Raw genomic sequence first — 21,417 nt, forward strand, 5'->3', positions numbered from 1 at the left:
GATGCCAATGCACATATCATATTCTATATATATATATATATATTCATGACAGTCATGGCAAATATCATGTGACTTGATATTTGTGTACATGCCATATCTCTCAGATATCATGGTGAGGTGATATTATTGGATCTACTATGTTTTGGATAGAATTAATTCTCCCTAGCTAAGAGGGAGTGTTAATGTTTTGTAGCTTTGGTCAGAAAATTCTAATCGATGAAATCAAATGCTTAATTGGCCTATCGGCCTTAAGCATTTGATATCTATCCTCTACAAGTATTAATCCATTATTTGCATTATGTATTTAATAAGATTCTTGCTTAAATATTAATCTTGAAATATGATTAAGAATTAATCATATGTATATATTTAATAATGTATAACTATACATTATTAAATATACACCTATAATTAATTTGATTATATCAAATAACATTTAATCATATGCTTATCAATATTTACTATCGATCAGATTATGGGCGTTTAGCAAATCATATTAACAACGTAACAAATGCAAATTGGTTACCAATAATTATCGACTGCATTACATTACGTATCAGTGTTCTTACACGGCTGAGAGACATGTCTGTATGTGGACATGATCCACGTAGAGGCATGCCTCTATGAAGGCATTTCTCTTTCCTTATATAAGGAGGGAGACAATCGTATTGTGGACGTACAAAATAATTACAGTGCAGAAACAATATCGACTACCTCCCAGAATATTGCAGGCCATTTGCTGTTGGAAGTTAAATATATTAATTGATTCTATTTTCATGTAAATTTGCAATAAGATTAATATCAGTTTTAATTGATCATTGTACAACAGTTCATGTTAAATTAATTGATATACAAAGGAATCCTTATATTGATATAAGAAGTAGAAATTGCATTAATAAGATTTAAAAGATCCTATATTCAAATCTGATATAAACATTAACAAGAATAAGAATCAAAATGTTTGGAATTCAAATGCATTCCTCTTTGAAAAGATCACTATTCATACCCTCAAAGCTTGTCTAACAGAATTTGCCCAACTTAGGTGACTTAACCTCTTCCCTTTGCTGGAAATCTGATTGCTTCAAGTCTGATCAGAACTTTGTCTATGAGGGAATTCGCTTAAGGCTGAGATAAATTCCCAGTAAATAAAAGGCAAAAGGTATGACTGAAGGTTTGAAATTTGCCACCCTAAGAAATTTGCACCAAATGAAGGTCAAAGGAGGAGGATAATCTCAAAATTCGCTTGCAATTCAGCCTTCACCTAAGTTTGTAGCAGGTCTGTCTTTACTCCAATCTGGTTTGAAAACTGATGAAAATTGCCCTTGAATTAGCCTAAATCAGGCCTAAAAATGGATGGAAATTACCTTGACTTTGCCTCTAAGATACTGGTTCTTGGCATTTTAGGTTGGGTCCGGGTCCTGGTCCTCCCCGGGTTCTCCCTGGGTTCCACCCAGGTCCTGCCCAGGTGGATGGGTTCTCTGTGGGTCCTGCCACAGAGAACCCACAGAGAACTCATCCACCTGGGCAGGACCCGGGTGGAACCTAGGGAGAACCCGGGTGGACCCAGGAGAACCCAAGCCCGTGGTTTCCCAAAAATGGGGCCCACGGGTCATAAAAACACAAAAACCAATTAAAAAATAGTTTTTAAAATAATTTTTTAACATGTAAACCCATGTCTCTCTGATCTTTTCCAATATGCTTCACTGGTCTGCTCTAAATTTGTTCTTATCCTCTACATAAGGCGGCTCATATATTCTCTTGTTCTATCGCACCAAGCTGTTCTAGACTACTGCAGATCTGCTTTTATTTATGTCCTTATTCTATTCATCCTTCTGTCCTAATGCTATTCTTATCCATCTCTGTCGTTCTCTAACTTAGGATCCTTTTTTCATGGTTGAATGATGTTGTATTATATTATTCTCTGTAATATCTGATATGTTCATAACTGCTGTAATATATCATTGCAGCAGTCCAATTGTATATTTCATTTTTGTATGGATTGTATCATTGTAAAAATCAATAATGGTAGTGATAGTTTATAAATTATGTAATTATATTTTATAATTTTGATGTTTGAACATATATATAAAATTAAAATATATATACATGTACAGACGAACCCGTATCCGTACCCAAGATTTTTTTTTCTTTGCCGAATCTGCGAATCTGTACTTGAATCTGAACCCGAACCGGTAACTTAGCTTTGCCTCAATCTTGCTCTTGACAAAATCGCATCAACCTCAATTTTAAATTTGATCCACGAAGTGATCAAATTGGCGTAGAAAAATTTCTGGCCTAGTAAAGTTCGCACTGCTCTGCTCTTGGATTAAATTCGAATTGCTTTGAATTGTTTGAAATGTTTAAATGAATTGCATTTCACTTCTTATATAGGCGCTGGCCTTAAAGTCACACCTATTCATCTCCTAAGCTGACCTTACACATATAATTTTTTTTTCACCTTATTTGAATTTAAATCGCCTAACATTAAGATGGCTGGCCTTTATGGGAAAACAGGGTGGACTTGGAACAAGTTTTGCATTCCAACCTCACATCGGCGTTTATTGTATTTTTGCATTAATGCATCAGACTTTTTCTTTATTTTGCAATATCGTGAAGTCGGATTTTGAAAAGCTTTTGCAATAAATCCTTGGCGGACTTGGTCTAAGTTTTGCACTATGTCAGGCTTTAATGTTGGACTTCAAACCAAATTTGCAATGATCAAGTCGGGATTTCGCCTTGAATTGTATTGATACATAAGCATAGATCGGACTTCTTATGAATTTTGCAATAATACAATGTTTGGACTTTGTTTGAGTTTTGCATTGATTGCAGGTCGGACTTTGTTGGAGTTTCGCATTGATTGCAAGTCAGACTTTGTTGGAGTTTTGCACTAATCCCGGGCAGATCAGACATTGACAAATTTGTGCAAAGTTCTCACTCTAGATTGGAGTTCCTTTAAATTTTGCAACATTTTCACACTAAGGTTGGACTTCCAAGCGATTTTGCACCAAGCATAGTCGGACTTGTAGCACATTTTGCACTAAGCATGGCAAGGTCGGAGTTTTTCAATTATTTGCAATGCATTCACTGATCAGATTTTGTTGAACATTTGCATGCTTACCATCCATAGATCGGACTTTGTTAAAAAATGCAATGGTCGGACTTTTGATGGATCTTGCAATTCTCAAGTCGCAGTTATTTCAGGTTTTGCATTGATACACCTAGGTCGGACTTGGTGAAGTTTTTGCATTGAACTACATCTCCTTAGTGCGAAAAACCTAGATTGCTCAATCACCTAGACCCAAATGCAAGACTGAAACTTGACATCCTCAATATTATGCCGAAACTTAGCATCTTGAGAATCTCATCAACAAAGTTGATAACATATCGACAATATTGACAACATTTGACAATTATTGCACATTTCGCCTCTACCCTGTAATCTGAAGACCCTTTATAAAAGTTAGCTGAAATCGAACACTTGATTAAACTTTGAAATTGAATTGCTTCCGGAGATCAAGAACTATTGCCAAACTAACAAAACACTAGAAACAACCAGACGCTCAGGCCAAAAAAAGGGGGGTCCCCATTTGCAATGGGGCGATGTGTGAAAAGGTCCCAACACATAACACTTTATTTATTCCATTGTGTTCCCTATGTTTTTGTTCTTCTCGTCAATCAGAATGGAGCAAAGTTTTCATATCTACAGTATATGGATAATCTATTTCACAGCATGGATGTCTACCCATAAGATGACTTACAAATGGAAAAATAAGATGAAATGTGTTTGATATTGAAGTAGACTGAAGCCTGCATCTGCCTGATTTTTAACCCAAATCTTGAATTTGACATTTTATCATAATGATTACAGTAATACAATATGTGTTGTCATAAGCTGTGGGCTCCTTTTTAAAACCAAATGAGAAGAGAGGAAATAATTTTTTTCAAGTAGTCGATAAGTTTAGTCATGTATATCATAATTTACAATGATTATAGTGAAACTGGCTTCATACTAAATTAAGAATTGCAATTAAACATGCATCATCAATAAAATTGTATCTAATAAGCTAACATACACATCACCATTAAAATCAAAATCTATATAATTGTCATTACAAATCAAAATTCTCACTCAATTTTGTGCCTATCAATCTATATTCTGGATACCACATAATTATTATTAAGTATAATTAAAACTAAGTGTAGCTAAACACGGTGCATAATACTTTATTATTCCATTGTGTTCCCTATATTTACATTCTTCTTGTCAATCAGAATGGAGCAAAGTTCTCATATCTACAGTAATATGGAATCTGGATAACCTATTTCACAGCATGGATGTCTCCCCATATTAAGATAAAATGTGTTTGATATTGAAGTTGACCGAAACCTGCATCTGCCTGATTTTTACCCCGAATCTTGAATTTGACATTTTATCATAATGATTACAGTAATACAATGTGCATTGTCATAAGCTGTGGGCTCCTCTTTTAAACCAAAGGACAAGAGAGAGGAAATACATTTTTGCAAGTAGTCAATAAGTATAGTCATATATATTATAAGTATACCTTGTGCTTGTTGCTAATAAGTTGATATTATTCCCTCATAGCTCAAGCTTAGGTTGAAATTTTTATCCAAGATCTTTGCTAACCTTGAGAATGGATAGACGTTGAAAGAGAAATGACTATTAAAAGTTTTCTTTCTTCAGTACTATGGTAAAATCAATTGTTATGATGTTCTGGTACTTGAGGTGTAATGCTTTTTCTCTGTTCATGGGTTGTAACTGGCAAGGGGTAACCATTTTGTTGGGCTGGCTACAATGCTATGTTAAAAAAGCTGTTCTTTTAAGGTCATGTGATTTCCACAGTCCAAAATGTTGACAATATTTGCTTCTGGATTGCACTGTGTAAATTTTTCCCCCATCAACATTTCGGATCAAACAACATAAAAATAAAAAATAAAATACTAATAATAAAGATTAAAAAATTACAAACCCACAGCACATAAATAAGAAAACAGAAAGAGAATTAGACAAGGAGGAAATAAGCAAACAATATGAACAAAGAGAAAGCAAAGAATATATATATATATATATATATATATACATAAAGCATGCATATATTTAAATGTGTGTGCTTACCAGATTTATATATATGAGGCATGCATACACATTTGTATATATATATATTTATGTATGTTTGTATATATATATATATATATGTATGTATGTATGTATGTATGTATATATATATGTATATGTATATGTATATGTATATATATGTATATATATAAATATATATGTATATGTATATATATAAAAGAACAACAAAGAATGAAAACTAAGAATAATACAATAAAATATAAGCCAATTAAATACAAAATAGAAGTTGCAACATAGCAAGGCGAGAACAAGGAGCAAGACCTAAAAAGAAAAATAAGGAACACAAGCAAATACACACCCAATAAAATAACGAGAAAACAAAGAAAATAAAAGGAAAAGCCAAGGTAGGCACAAGAAAGCCAAAATAAGATAAGAAAAAAGAAAACACAGAGCAAGAGAGAAAAGGGATGACAAGAATGGGGACCCAAAGGTGGGGAGGAGAAGGAAAAAGAAACCCTAGAATAGACCAAAGGACGAAGAGACTAACAAAATCCAAGGGAGGGGGCGGGGGGGCGAAGAAAGGAGAGAAAGGAGAAAAAGGAAGAGTCAAGTGGGGGATTGATCAAGGTACAATTATTTTCCCAGTTCATAACAAGTTTTGGTAACTGCTATGCATCTACTCTTGAGTCTTACCGACAAGGCAGCACTAAATAATTAGGGGATTATTTTACCTGTATATCTAAATTTTTGTGGGTAGCTTATATCCAGCCAGAGTGATAGATTTTCAAAGTTGCTTGTTGTAGCCACTGATAATGTTCTTCAAGAAAGCTCTTTTGTTCCTTTATCATCCTGTTAAGCATTTCTTTTTATCGATATGTGATCATTTCTTTTGCATATGCCAAGTTGCCTTTGTTTTTGCATTTAGATTCAAAATCTTCGTACATAAGCTTGAGCGAAATTTGTTGTTGTATTTATTTATTCCCAAAGAAATAATTTGATTTGGATGATCGTTTTATCTAGCAGAGATGGTTCTGTATGTGGATATGGCATACGCATTGCTTCATCAAGTAAAGGTTCAGATTCATGGGTAGATGATCCTATCACTCGCCACATTATTAGCCTTCAAATTGACAGAAATGCAGAAGATGCTCATGAATTTCTGTTGTGGCCTCTAGTTTTGCACATCAAGGGGCAATATCGTATTCTGGTTCTTCCATTAGTAGAACCTGTTCACTTGATGGCATATGTGAGAATATGTCAAAGGACTGACTGTGGAAATCCCAATGAAGTGAAGGAAAATTGTTTACCAAGTGAAAGTCTATCATCTCTTCTGCTCAATCTTCCATGCATCACAGGGTATGGTAAGTTCCCACACACACTTTTGTTATAGCTTGTGATTACTACTATAGAAGCACTAGTAGACTTATCATGTTTTCTGTTGCAATAGTTTTCATGGCCTCAGTTCAATTTAATTTAATGACTGCTAGTTCTGGGTTCTATTTCTAAAGACTTGTTTAATCAGAATTGAAATTTTTAGTCTTATCTGCTTCACACTAAGTTGCAGTACAAATGATTATTTTTAATTTTTTATTTTCATTTTCTGCTTTGAATTTTATTTTTCCTATTTCATTTTCATGACATGGATATCCTAGTGATCTGATTAACACTGCAAGATAAGTTGCAGTAGTAGCTTTGGAATTTGCTGGAATTCATATTTTCAGTTCAGTGGTAAAATAAGTAACTAAAAGGTGATATAGAACTTGCTTTAGGCTTGCTAATGGTCGAATCAGATTACAATTGGATATGATATTGTCCGCTCTTAGATCAAATTCTTTTCATATACGTGAATGAATTCCATTTTGAGGTGTGGGGGCCAATCTGGAAAGAGTTTGCCGGAATTGTACATGGAGCCAAGAACTGTAGTGTGTAAGATAAAAAATGACACATTTTTAATTGGAATTCATCTTCTTTGAGTATAAAGTGTAGTGGCATCAAATGTGTCTGGGTTTTGTATTTTTAAGGTTTTCACTTATGTTTTGGAAAAAGGGTTATGCTATGCTCTGTCACCAGAAATAAAATTGTCTAAGCAAACATTTACACTATAATACCAACCTTTCTTTTTTCTTACTCCGTTAGATAATGCCAATTTTATGTAGTTGTCTGGTAGCTTGTAAATGCTCACGTGACTCATTTGTTTGCATAGATTGTTTGTCAGACATGCTTACTGAGAAATACATCTTATCAAAATCAATCAACCTTACCTATTTCTTTTTGGAAGAAATTCAGGAAAATGATAAAGAAGAAAGAAATTTATTCATTTCTCAGGTTGCAAAAGTTTGTCAATGAGTGATAAGCGATTAGCTGGATAAAGGTAAATGCTGTCATTGATACATGGGCAACTTTGGAAATTCATATTATTGAGATAAACTTTGATGGTGCCTCTAAGAGTGTAAAGGGAGCACAGGTTTAGCAGGACCAGGTGCTGTTTTTTTGAGGTTGTCTTGGATTGCTTTATTAATAACTTTGCTGAACTGTGAGCTCTTCAGTGGGGCCACGTCATTGCTAAATAAAAAGTTTGGATGAATCTCACAATAAAAGTGTAGTCAGATTATCATTGATTCAGTTAAAAAAAAACGATAAAATCATTAATGACTGCTTCTCTATAGCTAATGATCTCAACATCAGATCCTATTGTTGTGTGAATAGGGGCACATTTGTTGCTGATTACCTAGCAAAGCAAGGTTTCCTATTAAATAACTCCCCCAATCCCTTCATAACTATCGAGAGCTCTCTATTAAAAGTAAAGATTTCCTGAGCCTATGTGCTAAAGATAGACTACCCTTTCATACTTCTCATGATTTAATATATTTGAAAAGAGTAACTGATGTGATTTCATGGCACCCAACTTACTTCACTGTAATGTCCCCTACTAGGAGGCTGCCTGTATAATTAACATACATCATTATGCCTTAAATCAAGACACTAAACTAGAGAACAAATAGCATTCATAATACAATTGATAGTTACTATACTGAAGCCCCAGTCCTTCTTTCCTAATTTTCAACCCTAACGGAGGATGGGGAATTACTTGTTAGGGTGCTAGCCTGCTAGGAAAACCATTCTGCACAAATAGGCCCAAGGGTTTCAGGAACACCCGTCCATACCACCTCTTGTCCCTAAGGGTTTCAGGAACACCCACCCGTACCACCTCTTGGGGCTCACCTATTGTGGGAGGTATTACAACCACCTTTCCCTAGCAAAACAATCTATCCTTATAAGGGGAAATAGAGAATGATTAAGGATTAGGCTATGAGTATACTATTCTCTCATGTATTATGAATATATATGTAAACAAATGAAATTAAGCATAATTATTATATAAATCTGATTAACGAATATAAATCTTATTATTTCTGTTATATGTGTATATAAGAATAAACGTAACAGTTTATACTGTAGACCATATATCTGTCCTTTATTCCTAATTGTTGAATTTTAAGATCAGAAATGTAAGCAATCAGAGAAGCAACACAATGAACAATGAACACAGTATTTTACCCTGGGAAAACCCTCCTAATCGAGGGAGAAAAACCCAGCAAAAATATATCTCATATATATATATACATCAGATGAATAAGAGCAGAAATCTACTTTACAATCAGATCCTTCTCAAGGGTGAACTTGATACAATAAATGAGGAGAATCTCTTCTTAATACTACTGAGTATAAAACTCTTGGCAATCTGATCTGCTACTCAAGGATGGCCATCTGCTGCTGAAAGATCGAACTGCTTTTTGAAGGTGCGAATGAAGATGAGAATTATTGATTACAGAATGAAATTACATCACCTTGTATATGTATCAGCCTAGGCGACCCTTCACCTAGGTTGGCCCTTTTGATAAATAGCAAATAAAGATATGATTTGTAATAAGGCCGACTTGCCTTAATTATCATTTATTATTTTAACTTAGGAGAAAATATCTCCCTAAGCTACAAACACTAACACTCCTTAGCTAGGGTGGTATTTTCTAGATATCCTCGTCACGGAGTCTCTCAACATGACGCCCACAATGGCTACACCCATTTGTGGAAAGCTCAAAGGTTCATCATGGAGTCTCTCAACGTGATGTCGTCATGGAGTCTCTCAACATGACGTTCACCATGGCTACTCCCATGTGTGGAAAGAAACACACATACAAGTGTCCATCACAGAGTCTCTCAACGTGATGTCATGGAGTCTCTCAACACGACGTCCACCATGGCTACCCCCATGTGTGGAAAAACAAAAGTACAAAGGGTTCATCACGAAGTCTCTCAACGTGATGTCGTCATGGAGTCTCTCAACATGACGTCTCATCTCAGTCTCAGAGATGAACAAGGGCTCGCATCTCATATTTATTTGTCTCAAAGAAATATACACTACAAGGGCTTTCACCTCATATTTTTCCATCTCAAAGGAATATACACTACAAGGGATTTCACCTCATGTTTCTCCGTCTTAGAGAAACATACGCTACAAGGGCTTTCACCTCATGTTTCTCCATCTTAGAGAAACATAGGCTACAAGGGCTTTCACTTCATGTTTCTCCGTGTCAGAGAAACATACACTACAAGGGCTTTCACCTCATACTTCTCCATCACAAAGAAACATACATTACACAAATCTACATGATGATGTGACTCCCTCTGAAGCTCCAAGTTCTTGCATCAACCTCTTGATCTCCTCGTCCAAGGTTGCCTCTAATGGTTTGTCAGACTCCCTCTGAATGTTAATTCCTCCTCTTCAAAGAAACTGATCACAATGACAATCTGAATAGGTTCTTCCTCTTCGAGAGATGTCTCCAATTATGTGCCACCAATTCAGTCCCATGGCAGCAAGCCGTGTCTCCATTCTTCAGCCTGCGTGACTTCCTCATAGGATGCATCAAGCTCTTCCTCCCTTGAATGCGATCTCTCATCACCCTTTTGCTCCTCGATCCGTCCTAGAAGCATTTTAGAGAGAGATTAGTAATAGTTCATAGAATTAAACTATCCCGAAGAGAGATACCAATGTTATTGCATGAATTAATAACTACATTAGAAATTCATGAACATTATTCAAGTATATGAATTACTTTATCTCTTTATTGATTAATCTTCCTTGCAATCCACCAATTGTTATTTCCTGATCTTTGCACTTGAAGATTCAGATCTGGTGCACACAAGACTTCCAGATACGCCCAAATTTGTTCTTCACAGTTGACTTAAAAAATCAGATATCAAGGATGGCAACATGTAAAGATACAACATACACCACTCCATCGCTCAGGATGCTCAAAGATCAGGGATAGACTTCATAAACTCCTCATTCCAGAAGTCCCAAGGTTGTGACCCAGGATGATTTTGGACATTAATCACTTGCACAGAAAATAATATATATATTGCAGTCCTTTAACTCACAAGGTAGACTATGCTAATACAAAACATTGTTAATTTGGTGATCAGAATTAAGTAAACTCAGAAATTAAATGAAATGCAAACACACACAACACAAGAGACACCAAAATACCTTGGGAAAACCTTCCTCTTGGAGGAAAAACCCAGCATCAAAGATCCTGATCAAATCTTTTAATCATGAGCAGATTACATGTACAATATAGATCAGATTACTTATCTGATTGTGCAACCAATCTAGGGCAGATTCACAAAGACTTCACCCAATCCAAATCACTGTATTTTTGCTGACTCAGAAGGTAGAGATTCAGTGCTACTTGGAGAGGAAGTTCACAGTACTATCAAGGCACAAATTCGTCCAGCAGATTCGCTCAGCAAGTCTGTTCATTCAAAACAAGATTCGCTCAGTTATGATGCTCAGATTCGCACTAGTTTGGAAGCTCAGATTGCACATTAACTTCGCTCAAATCCCAACACTATTCGCACAATAATGAAGTCCAAATTCGCTGGTCTAATGATGACTTTGATTGCTGGAAGACAGCTCAGAACATTTGCATAAGGCAGAGAAATAAATTGCTTTTGAATGAATGTGTGTTTTGACGCCAAGGATGAATCTTGTTTATATACAAGATTCATCCACATAATTCACCCAAGTCGGCTGGAGAAGATTGCAGACTTTTGCATATTATATTTTATGTTTTACAGCTTGCCTTTGGCACCCAATTTGGGGCTTACATTTAATTTTACAAGTTACAATATTGTTCAATTTGGGCCCAACCCAATAGTACATGTAATTGCTCAAGTTATTACAATATATTTAAATTTTAATTTCCACCAAGCAACATTAAAATTTAATCAAGTATAATCTGAACTAGCTATCTATTTTCAACACTCCCTCTTAGCTAGGGAGGATTATAGCGAGGAACCACATCATATTGTAATAACACATCATGAACCTTTTCATGAAATCCATCTTGCATTGCCCGCAGAGGATGGATCCACCTTGCATTGCCCGCAAAGGGTGGATGAGGTCTTTCACCTCAACCTTCTCCCCGAGAAGGATTCAATGTCACCTTGCATTGCCCGCAGAGGGTGGAAGATGCAACTTAGTGCATCACTGGGACTGAGACTCCCTCTCAACCAAAGCTGTGTTCTCAACAACTCCAAGTCTCTCTCTGAAGTACTCAAACTTCACTCGAGCAAGAGGCTTGGTGAGAACATCTGCAATCTGCTCATTAGTGCTGACATATTTCAGCTGAATGGCACCTCTCGGTACCATATCACGAACATAGTGATAATGAGTTTCCACATGTTTTGACCTGTCATGAAACATAGAATTAATAGACATCTTAATACAACTTTGATTGTCACAATGAATGATTGTGGGTTCCCAAGGTTGTCTAAACAACCCAGCAAGAAGCTTGCGAAGCCATATTGCTTCTCTTGACGCCACACTTGACGCAATGTACTCAGCTTCGGCAACACTCAAAGCAAATGAGGATTGTTTCCTGTTGGCCAGGAGATCACGATAGAACCCAAACTGAAGCAAATCCCTGAAGTGCTCTTCCTATCAGTTACACTTCCTGCCCAATCAGATTCAGAGTAGCCTTCCAGGGTGATGACAGTGTTGATTGGATACTTCAGCCCGTAGCCAACTGTGCCTTGCAAATATCTCAGGGTATGCTTGGCTGCAACAAGATGAACATGCTTCAGTTTGTTCATGAACTGGCTCAGGGCACTCACTGCATAACAAATATCCAGTCTAGTGTTGACTAGATACATCAAGGATCCAATCAACTGCCTGTAATCCGATGGATCTGCAAAATTAGAGTTAGCTACAGATAAACTCAATTTCTTCAAGTTAGTTTCCATAGGAGTAGACATAGGTTTGCAATTCATCAGACCAAATATTTTCAATATATCAATAGTATATTTTCCTTGACTAAGGATAATTTCATTAGATCTTTGCCATACTTCTAATCCTAGAAAGTAATGCATTAGGCCTAGATCCTTCATTTCAAATTCAGTGGCTAATTCTTTCTTACATCTAATGATAAGACTATCTTCACCAGTTAGAAATAAAGCATCCACATATAAAACCAGAATTAGCATTTCACCATTAAATACTTTAAAGTAAAGGTTAGAATCAACATCATTCTTACAAAATCCTAAACTAACCAAATACTTATCAATTCTTTCACACCAAGCTCGAGGGGCCTGCTTGAGGCCGTAAAGAGCTTTCTTCAATCTGCACACGTGAGATTCTCTATCATGAATCTCATATCCTTCTGCTTGTTCAATATAGACTTCTTCCTCAATGACACCATTAAGAAAAACAATCTTTACATCCATCTGATGTAATTTCCAGCCCTTAGCTGCAACAATAGCTATAATGGTTCTAATAGAAGTATATCTAGCAACATGAGCAAATGTTTCCTCATAATCTATGCCTTCCTTTTGAGAAAAACCACGAGTGACAAATCTAGCTTTATATTTCTCAAATACTTCCATCAGTTGTATGTTTAATTTTAAACAACCATTTAGAGGATACAATAGACTTACCTTTAGGTCTAGGCACAATATCCCAAACATCATTCTTGATGATGGATTGATATTCTTCGTCCATGGCTAACTTCCACGGTTGCTGGTTCATAGCTTCTTGTACATTTGATGGTTCGGTCTCAATATTGTTGCACATCATTGCAACATAGTTGGAGAACTTTTGAGGTCTCCTGCTTTTTCTGAATGTTCCTTTGGGAGCTGTAAACTTTTTAGCTTCTTGGATTGTGTTCCTAACCCAAAGTGGTCTCTTCTTATTGACTGCAACATCTCTGGGTCCATCCGTTGGATCTAGAGGCTCAGAAGGATCACTATGCTCAATATGTTTAGGAGGCTCAATAGACTCCCTCTGAATCTCAGGGTTAGTTTCAATATCCATATCTTGACTACCATTAAGTTCTTTATCATTATCAGCAAGGGAGCCTTTAGATTTCTTAAAATCAATATTTTCCTCAAAAGCAACATCTCTACTTACCTCAATATACCTTTTCCCTGGAATGTAGACAATAGACTCCCTCTGAATCTTAGGGTTAGTTTCAATATCCATATCTTGACTACCATTAAGTTCTTTATCATTATCAGCAAGGGAACCTTTAGATTTCTTAAAATCAATATTTTCCTCAAAAGTAACATCTCTACTTACCTCAATATACCTTTTCCTTGGATTGTAGACTCGGAATGCTTAGGAAGATTCATTGTATCCAACAAGGATACCTTTCTTCCCGGATGGCTCTAGCTTAGTTCTTTTTTCCTTTGGTACATGAACATAGACAGGACTTCCGAAAATCCTTAGGTGGTTGATATCAGGTTTGACTCCAGTGAAGGCTTCTTTAGGAGTCATGTTCTTCAACACACGATGAGGGCATCTATTCTGAATATACACCGTAGTTTTAGATGCCCCGGTCCATAAGAAAGTCTGCAGATCCTGATCAAGCATCATTGCCTTAGCAGCTTCAACAATGGATCTATTCTTTCTTTCAGCCACACCATTTTGCTGAGGATTGTAGGGAACACAAAACTCCCTCTTAATTCTTGTCTCTATACAAAAGTCATTACCTGAGGTGTATTCACCTTCATTGTCAGACCTTAAAACTTTAATTCTTTTTCCAAATAGATTTTCAACTAAAGCCTTAAATTCTTTGAACCTACTTAGTACTTCATCAGATTCTTTAGTTTTCAGAATGTAAATCCAAGTCTTTCTAGAGAAATCATCTATGAATATAACATAATATAAGAATCCACTAGGTGAAGCAACAGACATAGGTCCACATAAATCAGAATGAACAAGTGCTAATTTTTCTTTAGCTCTACTTTCACTTTTATGAAATGGACTTTTAGTGTTCTTACCTAAAGCACAACATTTGCAAGTATCATCATGAAAGTGACTAAGTTTAGGCATACCGTTGACCATCTTCTCAAGTGAGGGAAGTGCTTGGAAGTGTAGATGACCAAGCCTTTTGTGCCATAGTTCGTTGAACTCTGGAGCCTCATGAATGAGGGCTTGAACAGGACAAGCTGAAAGCTTATATAAACTATCATATCTATTACCAATAACACGAGTAGATTTAAAACTAGATTTCTTATGCCATGCAACTACTCTACCCTCAGAGAATGCTACTTGATAACCCTTATCTTCTAATGCAAAAATGGAGATAAGATTCCTTTTAATTCCAGGTACAAATAAAATATCACTGAGATGTAGGTAGATTCTAGAATCTAAATTTAAAGAAGTATTACCGAAACCTCTTACCGAATACTGTGCATCATCACCAATTACCACATGAAGATTAGACTCTTTTTCTATCAAGTCTGAGAGGTGTTCTTGGTATCCTGTGATATGCCTGGATGCGCCACTATCTATCAGCCAAGTGTTGCTATCACTCGACACATTGCTTGATAAGGTAGAAATGAAGAGGAAGTCTTCATTATCCTTCGGTTCTGCGACTTCATTTAGGTTTGCTTCTCCTTGCTTAGGCTGATATTGACATTCCTTCTCATAGTGACCAAACTTGTCACTCTGAAGAAACGAACACGTGAGAGATCTCTTGGCTTCTTCCTTGAATCATGACTTGCTGAAGGTCTGAAATCTCTATTCCTCTTGAAGTTGTCCTTCTTCCAATTTCCACCTTTCTTCTTGACTGATTGGGCTGCAAGCATGTGATGATCTCCTCCATGAGAGCTTCTAATTGCTCCCTTGGCAGCCAGTTGAGATTCTTCTTGGATGCAATCTCCCCTCAATCGTTCAAACTTATGAAGCTCGATCCTAGCACTGATTCCTTGAATGAATGGTTCCCAAGCTGGAGGAAGACCATTGAGGGCAGTCAAGGTAAGATCGCTGCCTTCAACTTCTTTCCCAACTGCCGAAAGTTGATCCTTTAGATCAGTCATCCTCATGAAGTAGGAGGTGATGGATTCCCCTTTCTCCAATCGGATGTGAGTGAGCTGATTCCTCAAGGTAAGAATGCGGCTAGTGTTGTTGACTTCGTACATCTTCTCCAATGTGCTGAACATCTCTCTTGCGGACTTCATCTTGGAGATAGATGACACAATATGATCTTTTGATGGAATCAATGATCAACCTTCGAGCTTGAAAGTCCTTGTTCTTCCATTCTTCCTTTCCCTTTTCATCAGTAGGTTCTTCAACAACCTTGCTAATGTATTCAGCAAGATCATTCAAGGCCATCATCATTCTGACCTTCCATGAGGTGTAATTTGCATAACCTTCCAACCTGTCTTCAGCCCTAAGAGAAGAAGCCATGTTGTCTTAACTTTTGAACAGTAGGTTAGACTGAAAATAGTAAAATTGATAAATCTGATCACAACTATTTACGAACCTTGTTCTGATACCATGTTAATTTGGTGATTAGAATTAAATAAATTCAGAAATTAAATGAAATGCAAACACACACAACACAAGAGACACCAAAATACCCTAGGAAAACCTCCCTCTTGGAGAAAAAACCCAGCATCAAAGATCTAGATCAAATCTTTTAATCATGAGCAGATTACATGTACAATATAGATCAGATTACTTATCTGATTGTGCAACCAATCTAGGGCAGATTCACAAAGACTTCACCCAATTCAAATCACTGTCTAGAGATTCGGCGCTACTTGGAGAGGAAGTTCACAGTACTATCAAGGCACAGATTCGCCTAGCAAGTCTTTTCATTCAAAACAAGATTCGCTCGGTTATGATGCTCAGATTCGCACTAGTTTGGAGGCTCAGACTGCACATTAACTTTGCTCAAATCCCAACACTATTCGCACAATAATGAAGTCCAAATTCGCTGGTCTAATGATGACTTTGATCGCTGGAAGAGAGCTCAGAACATTCGCATAAGGTAGAGATATAAATCGCTTTTGAATGAATGTGCGTTTTGACGCCAAGGATGAATCTTGTTTATATACAAGATTCATCCACATAATTCACCCAAGTCGGCTGGAGAAGATTACTGACTTTTGCATATTATATTTTATGTTTTACAACTTGCCTTTGGTGCCCAATTTGGGGCTTACATTTAATTTTACAAGTTACAATATTGTTCAATTTGGGCCCAGCCCAATAGTACATGTAATCGCTCAAGTTATTACAATATATTTAAATTTTAATTGTCACTAGGCAACATTAAAATTTAATCAAGTATAATCCGAACTGGCTATCTATTTTCAACAAACATAACCACCAATGTACAGGAAATTCAAAGGGTTGCATAAATTAATTATAAGTTCTTTGCATAAACAAATCGGATAATAGCATACCTGCACCAATGAGCACACATATGGCAATTGCTCAGAATCACACCATTCCTCCAATGTATCTTTGAACCGAAGGTTTCAAGTGATATAGCTATTTCTAGAAATGGTCCCGTATCATCTCCTCATAGCCCGTCGATGCTCATAGAGAAACTTCACTTCAAGAATTGCTCTGTCCGATATCATAACAACAAGTGTTGAAACAATGTAGCTTTGGTAAGATAAATGATTGAATGAGAGATAAATGAAGTCTCTCATTCAATCATCTATCCTATCGATAAATCTACATGCTAATGGTAGACATCATAATCATCTTTATAAGCATTTCTATCATCAATCGAGATATTATCATATTTGCTATGCAGTGATTTCATTTATATGCTGTGATTGTAATCGGTTCTGCATATCTATTCTAGTTGTCATATGACAACACTAATTAGTGTTGTCATATGATAACTACAATAATTATCGTATTAACATATTTTTGCTCTTATATAGATCCATAATCGGGTTGCATTTACCATCTATTACTATGAAATAGCATTAAGAATAAACCGATTAGTGATCAGTTAATGATAACTAAAATTGCATTAGAAACTAACCGATTCATTATCGGTTACAATGATAATCAAACCGCATTAAATCACAAACCGATTGGCATCGATTATCATTTGTTATGTATCGACATTTATATTAACCGATAGTTATCGGTTTGCATTATGAAGAGGCACCACCCTTGATCATGACATGTCTTGATCGGACATGTCATGGGACATGTCCGGTCAAGGCATGCCTTGATCTTACAAGGCAATGCCTATATATATGTGACGTGAAGAATGCTGGAGAAATATCGAAATCAATAAATATTATCTACAGCCACCTGCAAACAAAGAAGTTTCAGTTCATAATCAGAGATAACTAGAGAGCATACATTAATAGCATTGAATATTGTCTAAGGAATTAGAAGAAAGACAAAATCCTTAACATTCCACTTTTGAACATAAATTTTGAATACTTTTACAACAAGCAATGCCGGCAATAGATATCACTGCTATGTGTTAAGCCCGATATTGGTCTGGGTGTTCCCGTCCAACTGAAAGCAGAACAATTTGGGATTGAAGATAATGACCCCACTCCGATTGTGCATAAAATATCACAAATGGCACCTGACTCTAGGATATTGATGACAATATTAAGAACAAGGCCCGATAAGAAGGCCACATCTCCGATTCATCTCTAGACGATATTGATCTTCAATACCATTACGAAAAATAACTTGGCGTCACGAGAAGTTTAGTCCTTCATGACTTCTTATTTGACACATATGAAGCCTTTCAATAAAGATTCAACTACGAACAAAAAAAATCTCAATAAATCCTTTGCCTGGTCAACTTGCAATGATGCTCAGGCAAATCTGATTGGATTTTCATGAACCTGACTCTGATACCATGTTGAATTTTAAGTTCAGAAATGTAAGCAATCAAAGAAGCAACACAATGAACAATGAACATAGTATTTTACCCTGGGAAAACCCTCCTACTCGAGGGAGAAAAAACCCAGCAAAAATATATCTCATATATATATATATATATATACATACATCAGATGAATAAGAGCAGAAATCTACTTTACAATCAGACCCTTCTCAAGGGCGAACTTGATACAATAAATGAGGAGAATCTCTTCTTAATACAACTGAGTATAAAACTCCTAGCAATCTGATCTGCTACTCAAGGATGGCCATCTGCTGCTGAAAGATCGAACTGCTTCTTGAAGGTGCGAATGAAGATGAGAATTATTGATTATAGAATGAAATAACATCACCTTGTATGTATATCAGCCTGGGCGACCCTTCACCTAGGTCGGCCCTTTTGATAAATAGCAAATAAAGATATCATTTGTAATAAGGCCGACTTGCCTTAATTATCATTTATTATTTTAACTTGGAGAAAATATCTCCCTAAGCTACAAACACCAACACTAATAGAATTCAGATGTAATATTACTGTAAATGAACATTCAGTTTATGAGTGAGATACAGCATACCAATCTGCTGTTACACAATGATTGCCAATATAATACAATCCACCAATATATTAATATATATTCTTCTTCGATGATGATCTGTCTGGGTGGGAAGACCTCTTTATATCCATTTGTTTGGCTGTAGGGTCATGACCCCTCATTGCGAGTTGCCTCGCCAAGAGACATGTTTCTTGAGTTGCTGCATCTCATCATTGTGTGGCTGTAACCAACATTAATCTTTGTCTTAGCCTATTTTAATCAAGGATCCTTTTACCATTGTTAACCGATTATTAATCTCTGTCTTAACAAGGGTTTACAACTGTAACTGATCATGCATTTATTAACAATTGATTAACATGGATTTATTAATATTGTAACCGGTTCGTTTAATTACTTTGGAGGATGTGAGGATTAGTCAAGGTTGGTCTCCTCAATCCCAATCTAGTTATCTTTAGCAAATATGATAAACTCTTAATGGTTGCATAATCTGATCAAGTCCGGCCTTGTGTGATAGGCTACAGGGAATATGTAAGAACCCACCCCAAGTGGACTCTTGTGAACACAAATTTTCTGCCTTGTTTAATTACTTTGAGTTTACAAAATCCTTGCTTGTTTGGTTTGTTTTGTTGAGATGCCAGGCAATATTTATAAATGCAAATAACGTTTACCAATTATAAAATATAATAATCCATCAATAATGAAATAACAGTCTCAAATCTGATTACAATTTTCTCAGATACAATAAAGACTCAAATCAGTTTAAAATTTCTTTTTCAAAACAATACAAATGTACCCGGAAATCGATATCTAGCATTGCAGGTCTGAAACTGTATCACAACAAATTCTGGAAGTGTAACCATCAATCTAGAAAATATTTCTCAGCAAACTTCATATCAGCATACTAGCAAATTCTGGGAATGTTCACAGCAATAGAAACCCTCTAAAAATGTCGATGAAACAACACCAACCAAGCACTTCACTGTAGCAATCACTGTAGCGAATTACTGTAGCATGTGTACTGTTCACGTGTCAGTGTAGCAGCCAACACAAAGCTTGAAATCTGATTGCTAACGGCTGCCAATGATGAATCTTCAGGTCTGCACTTGATAGTCCTTCAATAATCTTCAAACCCTAGGTAAAAATCTTCACCTTTAAGCACAAATAGAATTTCTGGATGAAGCTCTGCCGAATGCCAAATTCAATGGATATTTCACCACCTCAAATTACTGCAACACTGAAGAATTCTCGCTCTCCAATGGCTGGTAGGAAGCAGAAACCCTTTGCTTCTCTCCTCAGGAAATTTCATCAAAACAATGCTCCAGAATATGGCTCAATTTTCCAAGGCAAAAATATATGTCTCACAAAGGGGTCGATTTCCTTCAAAAAGCTTTTAATTGCTCATTAAATGTTTTAACATTGCATTTGATGTTTAATAATTGCACCTTGGGCTAAGCGCCACACTTAATTAAAATATATGGCCCCTCTTTAACAGTGTTGCACGGGCGTTGGGGACGGGGGCACGGGGGGGACGCGTTTTCGGGACGGGGGGACCAAGGGCCTAAATTTGGGGACGGCGGCGGGGGGGTGGTGGGGTGGTGGTGCTCATATACTTATACATATACATATAGTAGTTGAAAAACTAGTTTTGAAAAGATGTATGACAGTATTACAGTGTAAGAATTACATTTCAAATGAGACTATAGGAAATTTGAAATACTAAATCTAAATACCAAGATTTCTAAGTTGTGTTGTTATATGGAGCCTAATCAAACTCGGAGGTTAGATTTTCCCTACTTCTATCGGCGTGGTTTCCCCCTATATTTTTCAACGGGGGTTTGGGGGTAGCACCCCCAAGTTGGGGTCAAGGGGCAGCGCCCCTTGCGTGTTCCCTGTCGCGATACAGGGCTGGGTCTAGGGGCAGCACCCCGCGAGGCCAAAAATACTTTTATTATTTTCTAAAGGCGTCGGGTGTTATTTTTCTATTGGCCCACGTCCAATTAGAGTTACCCCTTAACCCTCAAAAAACTTAAAAAGTCACTTTTTTCTAAAATTTTAATTTTAAACATTGCATATAAGTGGGGGCAACAGGAGACGTCTGGGCGTCTCCCCGTCCTTGGAGAGACGTCTGCACGTCTCTTGAAGGACGGGGAGACGTCGAAACGTCTCCCAAGGAGACGTGGAGGCGTCTCCATGTCTCTCTAGGAGACGCCCAGATGTCTCCCAAGGAGACGTCTCCACGTCTCCCTGGGAGATGCGGGGACGTCTCCGCGTCCCGGCGGCGCTTGGGTGGCGGTGGCGGGGGACGTCGCGTCCCCGTCCCCCCGTCCTCAAGACGTTTCTAACGGGGGGATGCGCCCGAAAAGGGGGGGGATGCGTCCCCGTGGAACACTACTCTTTAATGAAGAGCATGACAAAATAATAATAACTTATTATATAACATTAAATGGCCTTATAATAAATTTATTAATAAAGTTATCACTTTATTAATAATCAAATAAGCATAACTCCATGATTATTCAATATTTCTTCGTTCTGTCTGCACT

General features: G+C 36.8%; 1 protein-coding gene across 4 annotated transcripts in view; it reads left to right on the plus strand.

The window, feature by feature from the left end:
• The window catches only part of LOC131075347 (AP-5 complex subunit mu), a 132,749-nt gene that overhangs the window by 38,960 nt on the left and 72,372 nt on the right, over nt 1–21,417 (plus strand). For all 4 annotated transcript variants that reach the window (XM_059216631.1, XM_058012164.2, XM_058012163.2 and 1 more), the window contains exon 3: nt 6,125–6,457. In XM_059216631.1, the coding sequence (XP_059072614.1) occupies nt 6,125–6,457 (333 nt within the window). The remainder of the gene's footprint in view (nt 1–6,124; nt 6,458–21,417) is intronic.

The sequence above is a fragment of the Cryptomeria japonica genome, chromosome 2 (assembly GCF_030272615.1).
Source record: "Cryptomeria japonica chromosome 2, Sugi_1.0, whole genome shotgun sequence".
In the NCBI taxonomy this organism is placed as follows: domain Eukaryota; kingdom Viridiplantae; phylum Streptophyta; class Pinopsida; order Cupressales; family Cupressaceae; genus Cryptomeria; species Cryptomeria japonica.